This window comes from Coffea eugenioides, chromosome 8, assembly GCF_003713205.1.
Source record: "Coffea eugenioides isolate CCC68of chromosome 8, Ceug_1.0, whole genome shotgun sequence".
In the NCBI taxonomy this organism is placed as follows: Eukaryota; Viridiplantae; Streptophyta; class Magnoliopsida; order Gentianales; family Rubiaceae; genus Coffea; species Coffea eugenioides.
The window spans coordinates 2255340-2277493 of NC_040042.1; the positions used below are offsets into that span (position 1 = coordinate 2255340).

The following is a 22154-nucleotide window of genomic DNA, read 5'->3' on the forward strand; positions in this document are numbered from 1 at the left end:
GGAACATCTCTTTGGTGAATATCAATAATTACTTAACTTTTCCAATTTTTAGTTAACTTTTCTAGGCATAGGGAATGATTGTTGGCATTTTTCATGTGAATTGGTCCAATTATTAATTTTAGTTCTCCATGTTTGGAAATTTGGGGCTGACTGCTGCTATTTTTGTGTTGTTTTTAGTTATTGTGCTATATGGTTATAAATAAGAATTGACTGTGCTCCGCTAGTTGCTACTACCGAGTAACCGGGGATCTTCACCTAAAGTGTCGATTCTCGCGTCAAAAGGTAGTGATTTCTATGAGTACGTGGTCATATAGCGATAGGAGCTGAGTAACCGGGCTCCTTCATCTGACAAATGTTGGAGTTCGCGTCAAAAGGCTCTAAATGGCTAGAGACTAAGTCTTTTGCTAAAAAGAAAAAAAAAAAAAAAGTCAGCTTGCCTATTTGTGATCTTAATGTCAAGATTTTGGTTAATAATTGGACCGTTTGCTGATAAATGTGAGCAACCATTCCTTTTTCTTAAATTAGTTTGCTTTAAATTGGAGGAGTTGGTAGTTTAGATGCTAACCGGAATGATTTTTCTTGGATCTTGACCTGTGTCGCTTGATATATGATTTTCTTGGTGTCTTGGCAATACGGCAGTTGGAGTAACAGCCATGGTCAAATTTTGGTGTTCAATTGTTGTTCTCATGCTTGAGGGCAAGCATGATTTAGGTGTGGGGGGAATTGATAGGGTGTTAATTGTTAGTAATTTTGTTGTTAATTTCCCCTTTTATTCTTGCCAAATATTGTTTTAATTATTAATATTTACTTATATTTGGTATTGGGACTTAATTTCAGGAACAAAGCAGAAAATTACCAAAAATGAGGGACTTTTATGGGAAAATGGAGACTTCTAAGGACCTTGGACTCTTGAATTGGTGGGGACCACAAGCTAGTGAAAGGCATTTAGTCATTTTGGCCTTTCAAAGAAAGCAACGTAGAGAGACTTGGACCAAGAAGTAATTTGGAGGTTTTGTCCACATGTGTGGGGACCACAAGAAATAGCTTTTAGGCTTCTTTCTTTTGGCTTTTTAAGGGAAGACGTACAGAAGCAAAAGGAGATCCTTTTTAGACGGCTTTAGTTTCAGCTTTTAGTTCAGTTTTTAGTTTTCTTTCTTTTCTCTCTGACTGGCCTCTGACGCACGCCAGGTGTTTGACAATATTCCCCAACGGGGAAACATCCTTTATTCCTTACTTTCTAGTAAAAAAACAATGCCTTCACAATTTATTAACTCGTGTGGTGATTTAATTATGCGGCGTGGCTAAGTCTTCCATCTAGTCAAGGGTCAACTCGACGGCGCAGTCCCGAAAATCTGTGAGATCTAATTAGTTTTCACGCGCTCCTTAATTTATTAATATTTGCATGTTGCCTGCTTGTATTTTCATGGGATTATTTTATTATTTGGATCTCAAGGGCCCGATGTTCAATGTGATTTATTAATCTCGTGCCAATTTAGTCAATTAAATCCGTAATTGTTTGATTGATTAATATTAGTGGCAACTGGTGTGTTTACACATTAGGGGAACGTGCAATCTAATTTAAATAACCCTCGTAGCGTGTTATTGATTAGGGCTGGGTTTTTCTGGCTATTAATGCAATTGAAAAATTAATTCCTACGGTCGTACCTAGGAATACTCTTCTGGTTAGGGGTGATTAATGGTCGTACCTTGGTCATCTATAAATTAAGGAAAAATTGGTCATTAGAGCTCCTCGATGGCTATAACTAGTCTATTAATAAATTAAGTGAACCTCTCTTGCATCAATGATCGGATAAATGGACTGTGCCTGAGTAGTTGTATCCTTGGCTAGAATTTATTTATTCTTGACTTAATTCCTGTTATATTTGTGCTAGTTAATTATTTATTTTTAGTTGGATTGTTTAATTGTTTTTAGTTGCATATCGGTGAAATCCCCCTCTTACCAACTGGACTTTAAAAGAGACAAATATCCCCAGTCCCTGAGGAGACGACCCTACTTGCCACTGTCTACTATTTAGTACATTTCGTCAATTAATTAATTCAGGTATATCGGATTCAGCAAACTCTTCGGGAATAGGGTGAATCAAGTAACCCATTGCACACCTAGAGTCCCTGCTCCAGTACCTAGGATTAATTTTTGACTGCTTTTGGTGGTATTTAGATTTTTATTATTATTATTGCACAGGTTCGGCACCTGTCAGGCAACCAAGAAAGAATGCTGACAATAAGATTTAGCAACATGTGGGCAATAAGAACGATTGGTTGACAATTTGTTTGATTAATGCAAGGGTTAGCAGATGCTAAGTTCTACTGAGTTAAAAATAAAAATACAAAGAGGGGATCTTTAATTAACTTCTTTCTTTGAAATTAACGAAACTAATTTCTAATAGATAAGATTTGAACCCTTATATTCTTTCGCAAATTCCTCTTTTTTTTTAGTACAACACCATTTGACCAAAAAAAACAAAAAGAAAAAAATGAACAAATAAAGTACAACATCATTTAGTCGAAGAATAAGCATTGAAACTATCTATTCAGTTAAAAGAAAACATGGTAGGGGAGTACTTAAAGCTTACATTAAAGTAAATATACTATTATCGAGTCCATAATTCATTAATAGGTGCACAAGCACTGGTGTTCTGAAATTTGAAGATAATTTATACTGACCCTTTGGGTGCCTTTCTGCTTCTTGCTTACTAAGTATAATTTTGTATTCTTAACTAGTTTCAGCTACTCTCGGCTAGATTTCACAAAAGAATTCATCAGTAACCTGAATTGAGCTTAGGTCTTGAGTTGCTTTTTCTGTTCCACTCAGAAAAAATTAAAACTTTCCTCTGCATCGCGTATTCCTGGAAAAAATTTAGTCCCTAAATTTATCTCCTGTGGAGTTTTAGTCCTTAGAGTTTTGGTGAAAGGAAATTTGGTCCTCAATCTTTTTTGTCCCTGTGCAGTTTTGGTCCCTAAATTTTTTGCAAGAGCAAATCTGGTCCCTAATACATCCATTTTAAAAATAGATTTAGGACATTTGAAGAATTTTTTTCAATTACTGACATAATTTAGTCACGTCTAATTATGTGTCCATTAAATTACATTTCAAAACAAAGATGCAAAGTAGTAGCTAACTTTAAACAACAAAATTAAGAACTGATAATTCATATGCTAACTAATTAACTAGTAAAAATTGAAAATTTTTAAACTAAAATTAGTTGAAGCACCCAATTCATCGATATAGAACTCATTTTTACACTCTATCCTGACTATGCCAAGCACAAAATCGTAACATTTACTTTTTCATATAGATTAACAAAATTTTTTTTTCTTGATTAATTAGTTACCGACATGGCATCATGTAAACTGGTCTTATTATTGAAGAGTACTTACTATTTTACATCTTTTTAAAGATATTTAAAATTAACAAGCATGTAACTACACGTAACAGATTCTACCAATATTTGAAAAAATTCGTCAATCATCCTAAATCTACTTCAAAATGATAACATTGGGGACCAAATTTGTTCCTACCAATATTTTAGGGACTAAAATTGCACATGTGCTAAACATTGAGAATCAAATTTGCATTTTTCAAAATTTTAATGACTAAAACTGCATAAAGGCAAAATAGTAGAGAATAAATCTGTATTTTCCTTTTATTTCTACGTCAATGAAATCGATGTCCAGGCCACCACGTTTTAAGTTTAGACATCGTTGCCTTCGAACGATGCTGTGGTACACTGGTAGCCACTCCTTTATTTGATCGAAGAACCACAGTCGAAAGGTCCTGAAGACTGAACGCCCCACCAATAATTTCCATGATTTTGATTTTGTAGTGTAGCTACACTACAAATCTTCCTTCCATTCGATTTCCACCAACTGCATTGTCTCCCTAATAATTTCCATGATTTTGTAGTGTAGCTTCGCCTTTCAAAATCACGTTGCCGTCTATCTTCCTTCCATTCAATTTCCATCATCCCTCTTGCATTAGTTTCTTCTTATTTTTGATTGACTATTATGGCTATACTCCAAATTTTTTTTTTTTGCTGCAGTTTCTTGTTGAGTAAGTATTTTCCTCGTATCTCATCCTCAACTTTCTCACACGGCTTTGACAATTTTTCTGTAGTAAGTTACCATATAAAAATGACGAACATTAATTGACAGGAATTTATAATATCAATAATGTCTTTCTATCTTCTTTCTTATGCTATTTCTAGGAACCATAGGAAAATTTTGTGCCTTTGCTTCTTCTTTTGTTTCAAAGCTGCTTTTTCAGCATATAGTATTCGAGTGGCTCATATGATGCACCTTATCCTCCGGTTACTTCATGTCCCTTATTCCTAACCTAGTCTTACTTGTAATAATTTCACAGCTGGAGAAAAAGAACTGAGATGAAAGATTACATTGGTGATCCAAAGTCATTCATTTTACAAAGAAGAAAGAAGACAAATAGAAACACAAAATTATGATTTGACGTATTCGAGTGTATCTATTTTATTTTATTTTTTTTACTCATTGCAATAAACTAAAAGAAAAATTAGACATGATAAGATGGTGGTGATCGGATTTGGCTACGTGGTTAAGGGTTTACCTCAATTGTCTTGTGATGAACATTCAATTTTAGCCATCTCCAATATTTTTAATTCCACTTCTTTCTTCGCATCCAACATTTTATGAGCACATCGTGGGATTGGAAGGACAGGCCGGCAAGACTATAATTCGATTAATCAAATTGATATACCAGCCGGGCAACCGCCTAATGTTCACAGACAAATAAAATTAAGGCTTTTGCTCTTATGTACCATAAGAGCACAAATAGGTTAGATGAATTTTAAATGCATTAACCAACTATTAGGCATGTCAAGCAATTGATCTGGATCGACATAAAATTTTTCAAAGTAGACCTGAACCTATGCAACGAAGTTGCAAAATTAAAATTCTAAATAAATATGATTGGAAAACTCTCGACGTGGAAGTGAGAAATTTGGAAATTCGAAGGAATTGTGTAACTTTGACATAATTCATAAATGGAAAATAAAGCACCATCCATCTTAACTTGAATACAATTAATATTTCGTGAAATGACTAAACTACTCATTCTCTCCGATCACCTAACAAGATACTCTAATCCCATATCATTTAAGTCTCGATTTTATTGCCATGTGCCACTCTGACAGCCAATGGATGAGATCTACAATCTAATCTTAGGCCCACCACGTTGAGTAATTGTTCTACTATCCAACCAGGAAAGTCATGGACCAATTTCACTCCACTTTCTTATACCAACATCATTTAGTGGAAGAATAAGCATTGAAATTATCTATACATCTACTATTCAGTTAAAAGAAAACAAGGCAGGGGAGTACTTAAAGCTTACGTTAAAGTAAATATGCACAAGCTTTATACCAACTCTTTGGGTGCCTTTCTGCTTCTTGCCTACTAAGTATAATTTTGTATTCTTAACTAGTTTCAGCTACTCTCGGCTAGATTTCACAAAAGAATTCAGTAACCTGAATTGAGCTTAGGTCTTCAGTTGCTTTTTCTGTTCCACTCAGAAGAAATTAACTTTCCGGAACGTATTCCTGGGAAAAAAAAAAAAAAAAGAGCAGAAATTAGTTCCACAGAAGTAGTAGTAGTAGTTTTATTTCTTCGTCAATGAAATCAACAATGTCCAGTCCAACAGCGTTTTAACTTTCTTCCTTCCCCTTGTAAAGAACCCACAGTTGAAAGAAGGTCCTGAAGGCTGATCACCCCACCATTTGCAGGTGTCTTCTGAATAGCATCCATGATTTTGTATTGTGGCAGGTAAAGCAGCTTCGTCTTTCACAATCATGTTTCTTGCTTTAGTTTCTTCTAATTTGTTAATTCTTTCCTTTTCCTTTTTACGCGGTTTTCCTTTGTGATATATGCTGCACCATATGGTATCAAAGTTCATCAGCTTATGAATCTATAACCTACTCTTCCTTCTTCCTTTCAAGCTACTACAACTGGACTGTCCTATAAACCAGAAGCCGCCTCCCCCGACATTCTTAGGTTAAAAGAAAGACTGAAAATGGCAGAAACTGTTCTCTCTTTTGTGCTGCGTCAACTCTCAACTTTTCTGCACGAGGAGGGACGACTATTGGGAGGGCTTCGGCGAGAGGTCCAATTCATCATGGATGAGTTGGAGCAAATGAGAGCTTTCCTGCGAGAGGCAGAAGCAAGAGAAGAAGATGCTCAACCCACGCTCCAACAATGGATCAAGCAAGTGCGAGATGCTGCTTATGACACTGAGGACATTCTTGATGAATTTGTAGCTCGCTTTGCTCGACATCGCGCAACAGGATTCTACGGCTCTGTTCGGAGAATTTTCAGCTCCATCAAGAATTTGAGAGCTCGCCATCGAGTTGCTAGCGAAATACAAAGCATCAAGTCCAGAATCAAAAGTATTTCTGAAGGTCATCAAAGATACAAATCCGACTATGGTATCTCTGCCTCAGCGTCCAACTCACTTTCTGCTGTGAACAACACCACATGGCGCTATAGCAGAGATGATGCGCTGCTTGTGGAAGAAGCTAAATTAGTTGGCATTGACCAGCCCAAGAAACATCTAATTTCTCAGCTCCTCCAAGGGGATGATTACCAACTGAAAGTTGTTTCAGTGGTTGGTATGGGAGGACTTGGCAAAACTACCCTGGTGAAAAAAGTCCATGAGGACCTTGAAGTCAGAAGGCATTTCCCGGCCCGTGCTTGGGTAACTGTCTCTCAAACATGTGACTTTCAGTACCTCCTGAAAGACTTGATTCGGCAGTTGCACAAGGAAGGGAATAAACCAGTCCCACAATCGATCGAGTCTTTGAATACCACCGAGCTGAAAGAAATTATCAAAGATTTTCTTCAACAAGCTGGAAGGTATGCAATTGTTTTTGACGATGTATGGGACGTGGAATTTTGGAATACCATCAAATTTGCACTGCCTGAGAGCTGCTGTGGCAACCGTGTCATGCTAACAACTCGAAAAGCTGATGTAGCCTCTGCCTCTTGCATTGAATCTCGGCGTTTTGTCTACAGAATGGAACCACTATCTGTTGAGGATTCGTGGACCCTGTTTCGCAATAAGATCTTTGATGGAGGTAACTGCCCTGGCCATTTGATGGATGTTGCCAAAGGTATATTGGATAAATGTGAGGGCTTGCCCCTTGCTATTCTTGCAATCAGTGGGCTTTTGGCTTCGAAAGATGTAAACAGAATAGACGAATGGGAGATGGTTCGACGCAGTCTTGGGGGTGAATTAGAAGGCACGGGCAAGCTGGACAGAGTTAAAAAGATTCTTTCTCTCAGTTATAGCGACCTGCCTTGGCATCTAAAGACATGTCTATTGTACACAAGTATCTTCCCAGAGGATTACAAAATAGCATGCCTAAGACTAATTAATTTGTGGATTGCTGAAAGGTTTGTGGAATGGAGAGAAGGAATGAGTATTGAAGATGTAGCTTGGGATTATTTTAGTGAACTCGTCAATAGAAGCCTAATTCAAGTGACTGATGTGTTTTTTGAAGGAACACCCAACTGTTGCCGAATCCATGACCAATTGAGAGAAGTTATTCTTCTCAAGTCAAGGAAACAAAACATGGTCACAGTTACTACTGGACAACCGATAATGTGGCCGTCCGAGAAGGTACGCCGTCTAGTGGTCCATAGTAGTAGCAGTAACAATACACAGCACCACCAACAAAGACGAAATTATTGCTTTGACCACCTTCGGTCGTTCATTACAGTTGGATCCACTAATCCGCTGCTATATAAAATGTTGTTATCTGAAGTTTTAGGGAGCAGTAAGCTGTTAAAGCTTTTGGATTTGAGAGGTCAAGAGACACAAGTGGAAATACCAAATGAGATTTTCAACTTGTTTCGTCTCAAGTATCTGAATCTATGCGGTACAAGAGTGGAGAGAGTTCCGAAAGCCATTGGAAAGCTTCAACATTTGGAGTATCTGAATTTGGCAGACACAAGAGTTAGGGAATTACCCATGGAAATCCTAAAGCTGCAAAAACTTCGGTTTCTCAAAGTACATCAACGAATTGATCCTTCAAATGATGATTACGGATCTCACGGATTTAAAGCTCCATCAAATATGGGAGGGCTTCTTGCCCTAGAAATATTGTATAAGATAGATGCTAGTAGTGGATCTATAATCATTAAGGAGATAGGAAAGCTGACCCAATTAAGAGAGCTATATATTACGAAGTTAAGAAGAGAAGATGGAAAGGAGCTCTGCTCCTCGCTTGCCAACCTCACCGGTCTTCATAGATTAAGTGTTCAATCATTTGGAAAAGGTGATGATCATGAGATAATCGATCTAAATCATCATCATCCTTCTCTTGCTTCTTCTTCGTTTCTTCAATCTCTTCGTATGCTGATTTTGTGTGGCCGCTTAGAAAAGATGCCACAATGGGTAGCTCATCTTCACGGCTTGGTAAGAATAGATTTGAAATGGAGCGGGTTAAGGGGAGAGGAGGATCCGCTTGAATCCCTCCAACATTTGCCCAATTTGGATCAAATTAATTTCTGTGGATCTTACCAGGGAGAAGGGTTATGTTTCAAGGCTGGAGGGTTCCTAAAGCTGAAGGGGTTGTACCTAAGGAGAATGGAAGGGTTGAGATGGATGAGAGTGGAGGAGGGTGCATTGCCTCGTCTGCATCTACTATTTCTGCAACAACTTCCATTACTAGAGGAATTACCATTGGGTATCCAGCACCTGAGCCAGCTTCAACGGCTGGTTTTGTATCAGATGAGTTCTCAATTGAGAGAGAAGCTGTCGGAGAATCAGAAGGAAGAAAGTGAAGATTACAGAAGAATCGCACACATTCCTGAAATTCTCATTGGTTACTATACAGATGATAGGAAATGGAGATACCGCAGCCTGTGGGAAGAGAAGAAGAAGAAAACATAATCATTCCTTGCAGCAGCAGCCGCCGTGGCTCCCCTTTCTCTGGTTTGCACCCTCTCTACTGTGGACAACACTGCTTTTGTTTTTTATTTTTTTTTAGTAAATTTTTTCCCATTCCACATCTTCTGTGTCTTACCTTCTTATTTATTGTATGTATTGTGTACAATGCTTGATGTTGTTAATGCATGGTATACTATTACTCTTTATCTTTTTGTGTCTTAATCTTTATTTGGCAAACGATCAATTTTAAATTTTGGTCAGAGATAATATGTAAACCTATATTAAACCTATAACCAAAAAGTGACTCCGAGGTGCCTAACGGAGTTCCTGAGGTGTCTCCTCTGCTCTGCTGTTGTGACTCCGAGCAATCCGTGCGCATGAAAATGAAATCATCCAAAATTTCCGCTCCTAAATCAACAGAAGACTGCTACTACTAGTTTGCATCTGTTTGATCAATGTGTTACTGAGCTCAACTGTCGACTGGTGTCCCGATACTAACTATCCACCCACCATGATTTGATATTTGCATTTTCCTTTTTAGGGTCATTTCACTAGGCATCTTGCGAGCCCCTTTCTCTGTGTAAGTGCACTAGGTAAATCATGGTGAAAAGAAAAGTAAAGAAAAGGAGAAGTACACTAGGTCTGAACCTTTATCATAGTGACAAGATACTTTAAAACTTAGGCTCCGTTGCTTCAAAAAAAAAAAAAATAAATAAAATTAGGCTCTGTTCGAATTAGCAACTTTTTGAAATATTTTATTATAATAATATATATATATAAAATTTAATATATATAGATATATATTTGGAAGAGGTTATTGAAATATGCTTTGGAATATCTTTTAAAATTAAATTTTTTTAAAAAAATTAATACTATCACTCATAATCACCCTTATTGCAACTATCCCCTCCCCTTCCCCCCTTGATCTGGTTGCGGTTAAATCGTGACCAAAAAGTATCAAACCTTCTGGTCGTGATTTAACCATGACTAGATCATAGCCTCTAGTGTCTAGTTGTGACCAGACCGAGAGAAGGAGGTAGGGTGGCAGGGAAGGGGAAGGGAGGAGGTAAAGGGAAGGGGAAAAAGGGACGAGGAAGAGTAGGGAGAGGAGGAAGAAGTGGGAGGGGGTGGTGATGGTGTTGGGTAGTGGTGAGGGAGGGGTGATGGCGGTAATAGGTGGGGGTGGCGGTAGTGGTGGTGAAAAATATTGTAGAATTTATTTTTTTAAAAATTTTTTTATGTGTATTTGTGGGTTGTTTTTTATATATCATATGAATGAGATTTTTTTGAATTATTTTTATTTGTGTATTACTGTAGCATTATATTTGAAAAACTTATTTTTAAAAATTAGAACAATCCAAACGGAGCACTTTTTGGTTAGAGATAATATGTAAACCTATTTTAAATTAGAACCTATATTAATGTGTCTTAAACCTATAACCATTGGTTTGTTTGGTAAATGTAGCGAATGTTGGGCATACACCAAGCTTATTATGCGACTCTTTATTATGCGAATGTTGGATATGTTGATCATTCCCAAATCTGCTCTTTCCTTCCCAAATTTGCTAGGGTTTCAATTAGCATTGCATATGTGATCATTCATCATTGACTATTATAATTACTTTGTGCTAATAAACTTACAATGTGTATCACTATTTCTTAAAATATTTTTACACTCAAAATCTACATTTCGTTCTCTTTTAGGAATTATCACAAAACACAAAATTTGAATTCGATTCAATTCACTCTAATTTTTTTTTTTTTTTGCCTAAACTAGACAAATCTGGGTGCACAATCAATAATCTTCTTGGAGTATACAAGGACACGTCACTTTTTCTTTTTTTTTTTGGCAGTATTTATTGGAAAATCAAAAGATATGGTTTATGGTGGCAATTAGGAACAAAAGTGCAGATGATCTACGTATGTGTATGTTGGCAATCAAGAGCAACCACTGACCCATTTGCTTTACCAATGTAAGGGCTAGCTAATATTAAGTTAAGTAAATTACATTTTATCTCTTATGATTTGGTACTTTACCACATAACTCTTATATGGTTAAAAAAAAACCTATATATGACTTTCTCATGATTTAGGTTAAAATTTCACTATCAATTTTTTCAATAAAAGTAATGGTCAATAGTAAAAGGTCAAAATCAAACTAATAAACTAGATTTTCACTTCTAAAGGTGACAAAATTTAGGTAAATTCGGCAGGCAATCGAGAACGAATGTTGAAGATAAGGTTTAGCAACATGTGGGCAATCGAGAACGATTGGTTTTGCAATTTGTTTGATTAACGTATGGCGCTAGCAAATTTTAAGTTCTATTGAGTTAAAAATAATAATAAAAAAAGAACATGAAGAGAGGATCTCTAATTAACTTTCTCTTTTGAAATTCTGGAAGCTAGTTTCTAATACATAAGATTTGGACCCTCATATTCCTTCTCAAACTTCTCTCTATTGATTACAACATCATTTGACCACCACCACCCCCCCCCCCCAAAAGAAGTTCTATATCATTTTTTTGAAAAAGCTTTAAAATAATCTATACACCTACAATTCATGTAAAAATAAATAAATTACATATAATTCCCCTATAATTTTCTTCAATGCCACATAACACCACTAAAGTTTCATAATAGTTATATAGCCTTCATGTAATTTTATGTAAAGTAGAAAATGGTAGGAATGCACCATTGGCTAGGTGTTTAAACAAAATGCTCTCCCAAAAACTTGTGTGATGGAATCATAAAATCCAATTAACCCTCTATGATTTAAATAAATATGCATTTTACCTCATTGTATTTTTTACATTTATCCACATAATTTCCTTGTGGTTTTATCCAAGGTGGTTAAACATTTATTCGCTTTATCATTTAAATAAGGATATTATTAGTATTTGAAATAATGATGTTATAGAGGTTATTTTTCGTAAAGTTTACACTGAACCTAAGGGAGTGAAATAGATATTTTGTAATGTTATGGTGGTTATATGACAATGAGTGGAACCATAGAAGATTACGTTTAATTTACTCTAAAATAAGGGTACTTAAAGCTAAGGGTGGCAACAAGGGCAGGTGCCCGTGAGAGTAGAAATAGGGAGGAGGATGGGACAGGGCGGGGGGGGGGGAGAAAATTTTCCCCTGCCTTAAAACGGGGCCGGGGGGGACGGGCAGGGCAACATACATACACCACATCCCCCACATACGAAAAATATATATATATTTAAATTTAAAGATGCATATAATATATATACACACAATATAATAATTTAGTTATAATCCAATTCTTTATATCTAATAATATAATTAATAGCATAATTGTGTAGTTTTGGTCCCTAAAATTTTTGCAAGAGCAAATCTGGTCCCTAATATATCCATTTTAAAAATAGATTTAGGACATTTGAAGAATTTTGTTCAATTACTAACATAATTTAGTCACGTCTAATTATGTGTCCATTAAATTACATTTCAAAACAATGAAGCAAAATAGTAGCTAACTTTAAACAACAAAATTAAGAACTAATAATTCATACGCTAACTAATTAACTAGTAAAAATTGAAAATTTTTAAACCCAAATTAGTTGAAGCACACAATTCATTGATATAGAACTCATTTTTAAACTCTTTTTTTTCCCTCTTGATTAATTAGTTACCGACATGGCATCATGTAAACGGGTCTTATTATTGAAGAGTACTCGCTATTTTACTTCTTTTTTAAGATATTTAAAATTAACAAGCATGTAATCACATGTAACAGATTCTACCAATATTTGAAAAAATTCGTCAGTCATCCTAAATCTACTTCAAAACGATTAACATGGCGGACCAAAATTGTTCCTACCTAAAAATTGCACATGTGCTAAATTTCCATGCTGTTCAAAGGCCTCCTAAATCAATGTAGTCTCACATTTTGTTCCCAAGGTTTCTTTGATATTCCATCCGTTTTTATTACAAAAACTAATTGGTCAGCAGAAATTAATTCCATATAGGAAGGAAGGTTATATATGTTACCAGAAGGAGCAAAAGACTTTGTAGCAGTTTTATTTCTTCATCAATGAAATCAACAATGTCCAGTCCAAGAAGGTCCTGATGACGTGCACCCCACAGCTGTTTCTTGATCCTTTCTATATTTGATTTAGCAAACGATCAAGAGGCAGGCAGGTTAGAAGTGTGTTAATAATATCTACCAGAAAAATTTCATTAAAAACTCCAAATAATAATTTTTAAATTTTGTTGAGAGATAATACGTAAACCCAATTTGTCCTCACTCTACTTGTACAAACTTGCATTAATAATGGCTTGTCTAGTAAATATAGCGAATACTCAACATGCACCAAGTTTATTATATGACTCCTTTTAAGTTAATATGTATCCCCCAATGTCAATGTTTCGACTCACATTGCATATGAGATCATTCATCATTGACTAGCATAATTACTTTGTGCTAATAAACCTACAATGTGTATCACTGCTTCTGAAAATATTTTTTACACTGAAAATCTGCATTTCGTTCGCTTTTAGGAATTATCACAAAACACAAAATTCAAAATTTGGATTCGATTCAATTCACTCTTAAAATTTTTTTTTTTTCTAAACTTGACAAAATCGGGGTGAACAATCAATTATCTTCTTGTAGTATTAGAAGGACTCATGACTTTTTTTTAACAGTATTTATTGTAAAATCAAAAGATGTGGATTATGCTGGCAATTAGCAACAAAAATGAAGATGATCTATGTATATGCATATGTTGGTAATCAAGAGCAACCACTGGGCTATTGGCTTGAGTAATGTAAGGGCTAACTAATGGAGTATGTAAATTTCACTGAAATATTAAAAAAGAAATTGTAAATGGGTGTGATGGTTCTTTTACTAACGTAGATTCTAATTATCTGGGAGTCTTGAGCTCCACTTTAACACACATGTTTCTGAAGTAGCTCTAAAATTTCTCCCGTGTTTATGATAAGTAGTACTAATTATCCAGAAAACCCAAAAATGTAAATATAAAAAATAAGTACAAAGATCAAAACATGAAGTTACTTAACCCCTTGATAACTTAAAACAAGGATCAAAACTGTACCATTTGATATTGAGCTTGCCGCAGAACCATTAGCAATTCCAACTGTACTATTTGATCTTCAGAGATGAAAAGGCCCCTATACATCAAACTAGAAATGCAAAATCAACCAGTGTTTTCCTTAGCACTGGACAAAGTTATTGCCGACAATTACCTTACGAGAAAACGTACAAAAAGTTATGTTAACGTTCCCCACCCACTCTTTGCACAATTTAGCTCATTTTTTCAAGGCCTGCTTCTCCCCTTCCTCTCTCACCATTCCTACAGTCCATAACAGGCCAAGACTAATTTTCGTCATCCTCAACTAGGTTCAGACTATGGAAAGCATCACTTGACAGGTGTCGAATCTATGTAATAATAATTATCTACTCGAGACAAATATAAAACTGTATATAGTGATGAGCAGAATCGTCTCTACAAGGATTGGAAAAATTTATTTCTTTTGAAGTGAGAATTAATTGGGGGAGTTTGGAGATACTTGGAATTAACCAACTAAATTCGGCAAGATCAAAATAACACAAATAAAATAAAATTGAATCAATAATAGTAAAACTCTAGCTAGAGGAACAATTGTCAAACAAAGTTCATAAACCAATCATAGATGCAAGGATAAATTCAATTATTTATTGATAATTTAGTTCTAGCATGAAAGCCAACTCTTCCTTATTTTGTTAATAGTCAAGGTACAACCGTTGACTATTTTTTTAATAAAAAAATAACTTTAGGTACGACCATAGAAGTTTAATTACCCGATTGCATGAATAATTAGAAGAGTCTAATTCTAATCAATCAACACACTACGATGGTCTATTTAAGTTAGATTATTCGTTTCCCTAACACAAATCTAGTTATGCCACTTGCTACCGGGACTAAAACAATCTAACAATTATGAATTAAATTGATTCAATTAGCAATCAACTATCAAGTCAATTCAAATACTGGGCCCTTTGATATACGAATAGCATAATAGTCATAATTATTAAAACCAAAAAACGAATAAATACCAACAAATAAAAAAGCCAATGTAATTGATTCGATCTCACAGTTTGTAGAACAAAGTTTTCAAGTTATCCTCAGGTTAGAAATAGAATTTAGCTACGCATTCTCGAGGGAAATCCACAAGACTCCATTGATAACAATTGCGTATGATTTTTCTCTAAAAAACTAACGAAAGACAAGAGGGAAAGAAAAGAAACAAGTGACGGCTGTATATCCCACTTCCAAGAGTCACACTCCGAATTTGTTGCTGGCCAACTCCTCATCAAGCGGGTCCATCCTTTGCTTTTGTTTTTTGTTTATATTCGGTCTCAACTACCAATAACATAACATGTTTCCTAAATGGAAAAAAATTAACTACTAAAGATAATATTCCAAATTCCCTAATCCAATACTAGCACTAATAATGAAAATTAAAGTTTTCAAAACCTTCTTCCAAAAATTACCCTGAGTTCGACTTGGACTTGGCAATCGGTCTCGAACGTTCCACCATCAAATTAACTCTTGCAATGTTGGAAAATTGCTCCTTTTGATCGCGTCTCACATAATTCCCTATAATTAACACAATTAACCAAATATCAGTAGAATCCGACAATTAAAACAATATTTGGCAAGAGTAAAGGGGAATTAATCATAAAAATTAATAACAAATTTCAACATATCATCACCCATTATGCAATCGTATGTTCACCTAAGAACCATCTGAGTCTCGTGAGTCTCGAGATTGTTCGAGAAACTTCACAAGGGAACTGCCATTCAAACTCCAATAATCTAAAGGAAGCTCATCTATTTGGGTAATGAAGCATTTTTACAATACTAGTAATGAATCATGTGCTTTTGCACGTGAACATGGGCATGATATTTTTAGATTTTTTTCTTAGAATTTTCAAAAATGTAATTTGCACTCCATTGTTTTTTTGATATGTTACCACATATCTTAACAAATGAAAACTATATGATTTAAGTGATAGTGGGAGTATAATTAACAGAAATGTGACTACAAATAACATTTCTCAAAAGTTTTAGAAAATCAATTATTTTGAAGGAATAAATGTAATTGAGACAAAAAAATGTGATATTTAATATTTATATTTTTTGTATTTTTTTGAATTTGGTTGCCATAACCAACACAAATGCATAAGCAATAAAGCATTATTTATCCTAAGAGCACGTTTAATTTGTAACAGTATCAGGGTACGTTTGGTTTCCCATGGAATTGAGGTTTAGAATTGGAATTGGGGCCCCAATTCCAAATCTGTTGTTTGGATACTGCTTCGGTCAAAGAATTAAAATTGAATCTGAATTCTATAGGGGTCCAATTCCATGATTTGAATTCTTTACTGGATCAAAAGAATTCTAATTCCAATTCCACAACTAAATCCTGTGAAACGGGTCTACACGCGGATCTTGTGGGTAAAAAATTAAAATCGGGTCAACTAGGTAAGCAGCCCTCTCTCTCGATCACTTTTCCTCAACCGCAACTGCTTCTGCTCTGCGTCATCGCCTTCACCTCCACCCTAACATTTTGCCTCTTCCACCACCGTCTCCGGCATCGCTTTTTGCTTCTCCGGCTATCCCTCACCAATCGCAAGACTGCTCCGAGTGCTCTCTACTTACCCGTGCTTAATTTTCACGAACTGGGTTCTTCAGTCCGGAAGGTAACAACTAAAAGCTCTCCTTTGCTTCGATTTTTAGATGATTGCACACACTGAATTATATTTAGTCGAGAGTAGTTGTGAAATTATTTTCCGGATATGAACCCCATATGAAAAATGATTTTCAGGGGATTTTTTTAAAGTTATAAAATATTTTAATCGATTTGGACATAAAAATTTTGGGTGTGAAATGATAGAATTAGAATGAAATCTGGAGGAATTTGGGATCTCAAAGCCATGCTCCTAAGATTGATACGTACTAGGTTGTTGCCTAAAGAAGGAAACTTAGGACCAAGAGGATTGTTACTGATATCTAGCTCTTCAAGCTGTGATAGGCCTTTCAGATCGGGAATACTTCCATTTAACAGATTATAAGCCAAAACAAGACTTTTCAGATTCTTGAATGTGGCAATCTCTGGGGGGATGCCACCCTGAATGTTTAGCACCTCTAGAGAATCAAGCCTATCAACCTTGGCAGGCAATGGTCCCCATATTCCCAGGGATACTAATGACAACTTTTTCAGATTGGAAAGCTTAGTTATGACTGTAAAGAATGAATCAATTGAAAATCCCTGGGACAGAGTTCTCTGAGGTATGGAAAAGTTTGCAGTAGATGGTTATACAACAAAGTTCAGTTTATCTTAAATAAAAATTAATATAATAATCACTTTAAAAAATTAAGTGGGTTATTTTGTAAAAAAGAAAAAAAAGTAGACCAAAGATATCTAAATTTGAGCAGCGGAATAATCTTTGAGCATACGAATTAGAGCTTGAATTAACACTTGAAGTGACACTTTGAGCGACTTAGCATGACTGCGCCCCAACTTTCAGGCTGCTTCTGTTCTTGACAGATTTTACCTGCGAGACACTAAGCAGATCAACTCTGCAAATGATTTAACACAGAATGTTATGGCTTCTATGCTTCTAGGAGGTAACAGAAGAAAAAGTTCTTACTTCTCTTTAAACAGGAAAAAATCTAACAGAAGAAACTTTAACGTACTATCTATATAGATTACTGTTGGATTTGATTCACATGGATTGATAATAGAATCAACAATGATTAGAGCATCTTACACCATCTACATGACATGCACAAAATATTCTAAATTGCCGCATTGGTCAAGGCATCACCATGAACCTTCCACTTCTTAAACTCAGTAGAGGCTAACATAAATGAACTCGCATTCCGATGGCCTCCACCACCGAATTCCTGCATGTGATTCTATGATGTATTAGCTCTTAACTCTAGCTATGCATTTTCATAACTGAACAGGAGAAGTGCTATGAGTTGTGAAGATATTAAGAACCTGTGAGATTTGTGTTGTATCCTCATTCTCAATGCTTCTTAAGCTTATTTTCAGCAGTCGATCATTTTCATATGTTGTACTAATGTCTATTTCTGAAGAACATGTCACATGACGATGTTGGAGTTTTCATTTAGGTTGCAATTGGCTGTTTGATATCCTACTCTGATGTAGGTTGCATTCTAAAATTCTCTTACTTGACTCCTGAGACCTCTTCTCCTACTTGGCACTGAATGAGTTTTTCTTCATTTAACATATGTATGAATTTTTCAGGTGCATATTTGCCTTTCATTTTTAGTTCTATAATGCAGTAGCTATTAAATATGTTCTTAAGAACATGACATTGTGATGTTTTTCTGGTGCATATCTGCCTCAGATATGGCATCTGAAGCAACATCTCAGTCAAAAGGGAAAGGCAAAGGGTATTTCACTTGGACTCCTGAAATGGATCGTGTAATGGGCACCTGTTTTATTGACCAAATGAACCAAGGAAACAAATTGGATGGTAAATGTGCATTGGTAATTGATTTTTTTTGGTAATCTCCAGTTGAAGTTGTTTTGTAGAAGAAGTTGAGCTGATTGCTGGAAGCCCAAGTAGAGCAAGTAGAAGTTGTTACTACTCCATCGTGTATCCATGACTTTTTAAATTCTGATGAGTTCTTTGTTTTTTATGTAATGGATCAAAACAAGATTATAGAAAGATTCTAGAGAGTATTTCAGCTATTTTCTCTGTTTTTGAGATGATAAGAATGGAACATTGGATCTTTTGTCTGATGAACTAGCATTTTAGATATTGAGATTAACATAGCTGCCTGTGTTGATGCCCTGACTTGTCCTTGAGTTACATGAACCTTTGCATTCTTTTTCAAAGTTAAGGAGATTTTGTATAAGTGCTCTTCCTGTATTCTGTTGGTTTTTATCTTCCACAAGTCTGCACACTCACTAAAGAATTGATGACAGATATTATTCTATTTAGCAAGTACTTGACTGTGTGTGAATTGGTCATCTGACAAAAGTAGGGCTTTAGCATTTTGATAGAGTAGACTTTTGATTTTCTAAAATTTAAAGTTCTTAACTTTAAAAACGTATCAAGGTTTTAACTCGATAAATATTAACTACTTTTTAAGTTAGAATATACAATTATTTTTTATTTAATTTAATTTAATTTTTTTTAAAAAAAAGAATTTTTTATTTTTGCAAAAAAGGAACTAATTTTTTTTCTTTTAAAGCTTTATTAACAATCAGTTAAATGCAAGAAAAAATAAATTATTAAAGGTACTAATTGGTTTTTTCCTTAAAGCTTTAGTAACAATTAGCTAAATGTTAAAAAATTATTATATAGTAAAAAAAAGAAATTTTTTATGTAAGGAAATATTAGTTGGAAACAATTCTAATTCCTAATGAATTCTTCTCTCATACAAAAAAAGAATTTGGAATTTCAAATAAATTCCGTATCAATTCTATGCATTTCCCAAACGAAAGAATTGAAATGACTTGGAATTCCAATTCATAGAATTCCAATTCTATAGAATTTCAATTCTAATTCAATTCTAATTCTGTAGAACCAAACGTCAATGTTGTTGTCTTTCTATTAAATTTGGATTATCTCAGTGTTCTCTTTTATGTCATTTGAGTTAAAATTTATAACTTATTAACCAAAAAAGGACATTTATTATTCATATATATTTTTTGAATTTGGTTTGCCTTAACCGCTACAAATGCACAAGTAATAAAGCATTATTTGTTCCAAGAGGACTTTATTTTGTACGAGTATTTATTTTTTCTTCTTTCTATTAAATATATTTCATTTGAGTTAAAATCTTTAACTTTTGAATAATTTGTTGTTCCCCTTTAAGTCACTCTATGAATTTTTAAATAGTTTTAGTGAGTTTTTCTAATTATTATTACTTTTCGCTAATGGTGGATTGTAAAATGATCTATAGTACTATTATAATTACAATAGTATTTAAATATATTGAATTCCATTGTTCAAATTTAAATAGCTTAATTTTGAAGATAAATGTTTTCATTTCGTGAAACTTATTTGTATTTATCATTGATGACATGATTTACGATTATAGAGTTTATATTTAAAAATTGTAAGCCGTTAAGATTATTTATTATATAATAGTCAAATTGAATTTGGAAATATTTTTATTCACCTTTGATGTACTCTTTGAAATTGGATATTTTATTAAAAAGTTATATTTTTTTAGTTTAATTCACCATAACTCAATTGAATGTTTCGCCTTTATAACTATTATTGTTATTGGCATTGATATGTTTAATGCTATCAATTCTTACAATAATACCAATAATAAAGTTCATTAAATTTAATTTTTGTTGCAATTTAAACCAATAAATTCCTAACATAAAACTCTTTGCCTTCTTCATACTCCAGCTCTTATTATATTTTGTGTTAAATTTTTTTACTTAATATTAATATATGCATACTAAAACGTGCTCTTAAGACTTAATTTACTTTTATCCAAATAATAAAAAGATTCATAATACTTTTTAAGAGACTCATAGTACCAATTTATTATGCTTTGTTTCATGTTTGAAGTACTCTTTAAACTTGGATGTTTCACAAATAAAATTTGTTCTTCTTTTTTTGATAAATAAAAAAGTAAGAAATCTTTCATTTTTGTAACTGCTAGCATATCCGATATTGTTTATTGATGAAATGCAATTCAATTTGCCCGCTTATTAGAGAGGAATGTAATTGTGGCATCATAAAAGCTAATTACACTATTAACCACTAAGATTCACCATATTCTTTTATAACAAATAAAATTTGTTGTTTTTTTCGATTTAATACCCCACAACTCATGGGAATGTTTTTCATTCTTGCAAGTGTTGGCATAATTGATATTAATTGTTGATGTAATGCAAGTAATTGGTTATTCTTTCATTGGTTTTTTTTTTTTGGGCAAATATGAATCTTTATTGATCAAGATATAAGCGAGTACACACAGGAATCAAACAATTCCTACTTACATAAATTCTATCACTATTACAGTAATGCAAACTCAAATCTTGCTGGAAACACACATGACATAATCCGAACTCCATATTTAGCTCCCAATTAGCTTTGGTCAGTGGGACTCCTCTCCAACTCACAACAGTAGTATTCCTAACTGATTCAAGGACCATAGACACAATGGTCACAGCAGAAATACATTTCCGTTGAAATATGATACAAATTTTCAGAAAGGTATTTATATAAAGGACCAATAGGGTGCCAATAGTCATACCAGAAATATGTATCAGCACCATTTCCAATCAAATGCCTAATGAAAGGCTGAGCTTCTTCCCTTAACAACAATATTTTACTCCATACCCAAGAATTAATAGGAATCGTTGCTGCCCAAAAGGAACACCCTTTCAAGTTGTTGGTATGAACCCATTTAACCCAAAGAGTATCCCTTTTACAGCAAATATGCCACATTTCCAATCAAATGCCTAATGAAAGGCTGAGCTTCTTCCCTTAACAACAATATTTTCCTCCATACCCAGAACCATTAACAGGAGTCTTAGCTGGCCGAAAGGAACACGCTTTCAAGTTGTTGGTAGGACCGTAGGAACCTGTTTAACCCAAAGAGTATCCTTTTTACATCAGACATGCCACATTTGCTTCATGATTAGACATTTGTTCCAAAGTTCTAAATCAAACCGGCCCAATCCTCGCTCCTTCAGTAATGAGTCCACTTAACTTTGCACAGTAATGAGTTGTAATCTCACCAGCCCATAAAAGGGAAGTTAGCATACTACAAACCTTCTTGATGACAGATTTGGGAAGAATAAAAGCACTAGACCAAAAAACCTGAATCCCATTTAAGATGGATTTTATCAATTGTAATCTGCCTCCATATGAAAGTTTTTTACTAGCCCAACTATGAATTCCTTGTTCTATCTTATTTAAAATTGGCTGACGAGCAAATCTGAGTATAGTATATATCAGCGGCAAAGCCCAAATACCTAACAGGGAGTGAGCCTAAAGGCATCTGAATTGCAAAGCTGAATCTGCATATCCTCATTCGCATCAGCCGTATATGTCTGCCACTGAGTGTAGATTTGGTTTGAGGCGGGACATTTCTCCGAATTCATGCAAGGTTTTCTGAATCAACTGAAATTGATCTCCTTGTAGTAGCAGTAAGTATAAAAAGTTCATCAGCAAAAGATA

At 34.6% G+C, this 22154-nt stretch overlaps 1 protein-coding gene and 1 long non-coding RNA gene across 3 annotated transcripts; both read left to right on the forward strand.

Annotated features, from left to right (window-relative positions):
• The first annotated feature begins 5359 nt into the window (after positions 1 to 5359).
• LOC113781360 (disease resistance protein RPM1-like) lies at positions 5360 to 9148 on the forward strand. Of its 2 annotated transcripts, none has more exons than XM_027327278.1 (2): positions 5360 to 5814; positions 5940 to 9148. In XM_027327278.1, the coding sequence occupies exon 2, from the start codon at positions 6062 to 6064 to the stop codon at positions 8939 to 8941; it is 2880 nt and encodes a 959-aa protein (XP_027183079.1). In that variant the 5' UTR covers positions 5360 to 5814; positions 5940 to 6061; the 3' UTR covers positions 8942 to 9148. The 2 variants fall into 2 exon arrangements, with proteins under 2 accessions (XP_027183079.1, XP_027183080.1); XM_027327279.1 differs by having other exon boundaries at positions 5988 to 9148.
• A 7291-nt stretch (positions 9149 to 16439) lies between these two features.
• Positions 16440 to 18805, forward strand: LOC113781198. Its single transcript, XR_003469556.1, has 2 exons — positions 16440 to 16667; positions 18345 to 18805. It is a non-coding gene; the product is annotated as an uncharacterized LOC113781198 (long non-coding RNA).
• Positions 18806 to 22154: the final 3349 nt, after the last annotated feature.

Coding starts and splice junctions, on each gene's coding strand:
- LOC113781360 (XM_027327278.1), top strand. CDS start 6,062: ATGGCAGAAACTGTTCTCTCTTTTGTGCTGCGTCAACTCTCAACTTTT.